A 2,969-nucleotide genomic window follows, 5' to 3' on the forward strand; every position below is an offset into this window, starting at 1 on the left:
GCCAAAAGTTTGTATTTCAACTTATTTAAAAAAAAAGAAAAGAAAAAAGTTAAGTCAAAGTCACAAGGACCAAAAAGGAATAGACTACCCTAAATGAAATACACAAAAAGACAAGCATCTCTTATCCTGCACACAGATGAACAAATATCTGCTAAATATATCATATTGCTCAATATCAAAAAGTCAACTCTCCATAACAGAAACCAAAAGTAAACTAACTAGAGATGTCTACATAATACACTTTGGCTCTTGTTACTAAAATGATTTTTCAAACCAAGTTAGGGAGCCTGGAGAAAACAGGACTACCTCCTCCCAGAATATAAAGTTTCTTCAATCAATTACAGAGGCAAAATGTGGCCAAAGCAGCTATTTTGCAAACAGGTGGTTTACAAAACTTTTACTTAAGCCGCCAAAAGGGCTGACGAAAGGAAAATTTTGTTATTTCTAAAGAAAACACACACACACACACACACACACACACACATAATTTTCTACCAGAGTAGAAGACTCAAATAAAGAAAAGCCCCAAACAAAACGGAAAACTAAAAAGCAGTTTGTCTTAGCTCAAAAGTGCTGACTTTGGTTTGGTATGTGTAAAATCACTGTTTATAATTAAATCCTTTTCATCTCATGTATTAAGGTACTAGAGAGAAAGGCAATGCCATGTCGTTTCAGGTAGGACCTTATTTACAGAAAAAAAAAAAAAGATGATTTTTTTTCTTTTTAACAGAAACGGAGTGCAAGAGGGAATCAAAAACCGTTGAGAGGAGAGAAAAATAAAATTTGTTTTTCTGAGGGCACTGCATTTTTCATGTTCTGAATACTTTGTTCCACTCTCTCCATGTTAAATTATTTCATAAATAATACTATGGCTAGAGGCGACTGCTACAGCTGACACACAGATGTTTTATTTCTATACTTCACCTTTGCAAATAGCAGGATTCAGCTACTGGAGATGGGGGCAGTGGAGAGGTGTCCAGAAACGACATACAGGAGGTGAAGGGGTAGAACGTGTGGGAAACGGGAGCTCCCACCCCCTAGAGTCCACCTCTCTGGAATTCCGGTGCTTCTTCAGTCACTGACATTCGGGGCAGGACAAGACATGATTCCTGAAATCTCTTCCGAAGCAAACAGGTCCCGACGCAAAGGGCACCCCCTCCAGTTGCGGAAAGTCCTCCCCTTCGCTCCCCGCCTGCCCACGCGGGTCTCTGGCTCCGCGCTCTTCCGCCTCCCCCGCAGATCTCCCACGGGGGAAACTTTCCCGCGTCTCTCACTCTCCAGGGCACGGTGGCCGCGGGGACCTCCCCGGCACCGACCAGCAGGGCACCCCCCACCATCCCGCCACCACCGACGAACCAGGCGAAGTCCGTACCTCGATGTCCGCCGAGTCCTTACTGAGCACAGGGGCCATGGCAGTGCCTACAGTCTCGAGTCTGCCAGTGACAGACCCTCCTTGCGTCCTCAAGCTCCAGCCAGAGAGCCAAGTGACAGCAGCCGGAGCGCGAGTGGAAAATAGGCAGACTAGGGCCGGCGGCGCGGGGGCGGAGCGGGCGCGGAGCGGGCGCGGGGCGGCAACGCCCCCGGGGCGGGGCTGCGCGCTCGGTCCTGCGGCTCCCGCGCCAGGCACAGCAGCCGCAGTCCGGCCTTCCCAGTTCAGCCCGCTCCGCGCCCCAGCCTGGTAGCTTGTTTTCCTTCTGCAAGCGGAAGGGAGGGAGGGAGTACAGCACCCGCTCCGGGGACTGGCCTTTACTCTCTAAACTGCTAAAAACTGAGGTAGGCAGGCGGGGCCAGATACGAGGGATCCCCGGGATTAAAGGTAAAAGCAGTCCGCGCTCCAAGCAACAGCTTGCACTTTTTCTTTTCTTCGGCACAAACCCCGCGAGATGTAGATACATTGTCTGAGGGGCAACTGCATCTTCAGGAACTCCTCAGGGATGAAGTAGTAGATGTTCCTCCATCCATCCACCAAGTAGGCGGGCGGGGTTTGAACTGCAGTGGAGGATAACAGAGCATGGGTCTTCAGAGAGTTCACAATCCCTACGGGGAGGGGAGGAAGGCGAGCAAAAACATCCACAGCCCACAGCAACATACAGGAAGTGCCGCAGGTGGTACATAATCAAGGTTGTCTTTTTGCAGGAAAATCCCATTTTAATGGTCATTTTTAAAAATATATTTTTATTCCAACATGTGAAACTCTTTTGAAAAGTTGCTCTTCATTTTTGCTCTAGAGCTTGCTGAGGAAAAGGGAGAGATTTCCTGTAGAGTTGGTCCCAATCCAGAAAACATTCACCTCGTTTTTGAGGATCTCTGTACTCCAGACCTCTCTCCTTTTCTTCCCGTCCCACCCCCGTTAGATGCATCCCACATCTCTTCTACCATAACACTTTCTGTTAGGACATTTGCGGCACTCCTTCATGCTTTTGGCTAGACAGTGACACCTTGGAGTCAGGTATTTTTCCCTTATCATTATTTTTTCATTAGGTCATTCATCGCTTTATTCAACAAATATGTTTATTGAGCATTTTCAATATGCCAGTCACAGACACTGTGCTAGGTTCTCCGGATATAACCTTCAGGAATACACATCACTCTCATGGAGATTATACTCAGAATAAGCAAGTAAGCAAAATGTGATGCCTGCTTGTAAGATGAAAGAATAATAGGACAGAATAGCTAGGGCATGGGTACCTTGAGTGGTTGAGAAGGCTTCTCTGAACCATCAGATTGCCTTCCAGACCTGGAACTTACTAAGAGATGGATACATTTTTCTTGAATCAAATATTAAGAGACACTAGAAAGTTAAATGGAAACCTTAGAATCATCTTTGACTCCTTTATCCTCATTGCCTCATTTAATCTATGCCCAAACTCTGAGGAGTCAACCTCCCAAATAGATTTTGAATCATTAATTTCTCCATTTCACTGCATCCACCGTGGTCCAAGCTAGTGGTATTCCAGTTTCTATTATTA

At 46.4% G+C, this 2,969-nt stretch overlaps 1 protein-coding gene across 3 annotated transcripts in view; it reads right to left on the reverse strand.

The window, feature by feature from the left end:
• Window positions 1-1,542, reverse strand: part of DPYD (dihydropyrimidine dehydrogenase) — a 903,050-nt gene extending 901,508 nt beyond the window's left edge. For all 3 annotated transcript variants that reach the window (XR_001004797.1, XM_011969334.1, XM_011969335.1), the window contains exon 1: window positions 1,373-1,542. Coding sequence is in view for 2 of the 3 variants with exons in the window: in XM_011969334.1 (XP_011824724.1) it covers window positions 1,373-1,411 (39 nt within the window). In the remaining variant the exon portion in view is untranslated. The remainder of the gene's footprint in view (window positions 1-1,372) is intronic.
• Between the last annotated feature and the right edge of the window lie 1,427 nt (window positions 1,543-2,969).

This window comes from Mandrillus leucophaeus, unplaced genomic scaffold (assembly GCF_000951045.1).
Source record: "Mandrillus leucophaeus isolate KB7577 unplaced genomic scaffold, Mleu.le_1.0 Scaffold884, whole genome shotgun sequence".
NCBI classification, from domain to species: Eukaryota; Metazoa; Chordata; class Mammalia; order Primates; family Cercopithecidae; genus Mandrillus; species Mandrillus leucophaeus.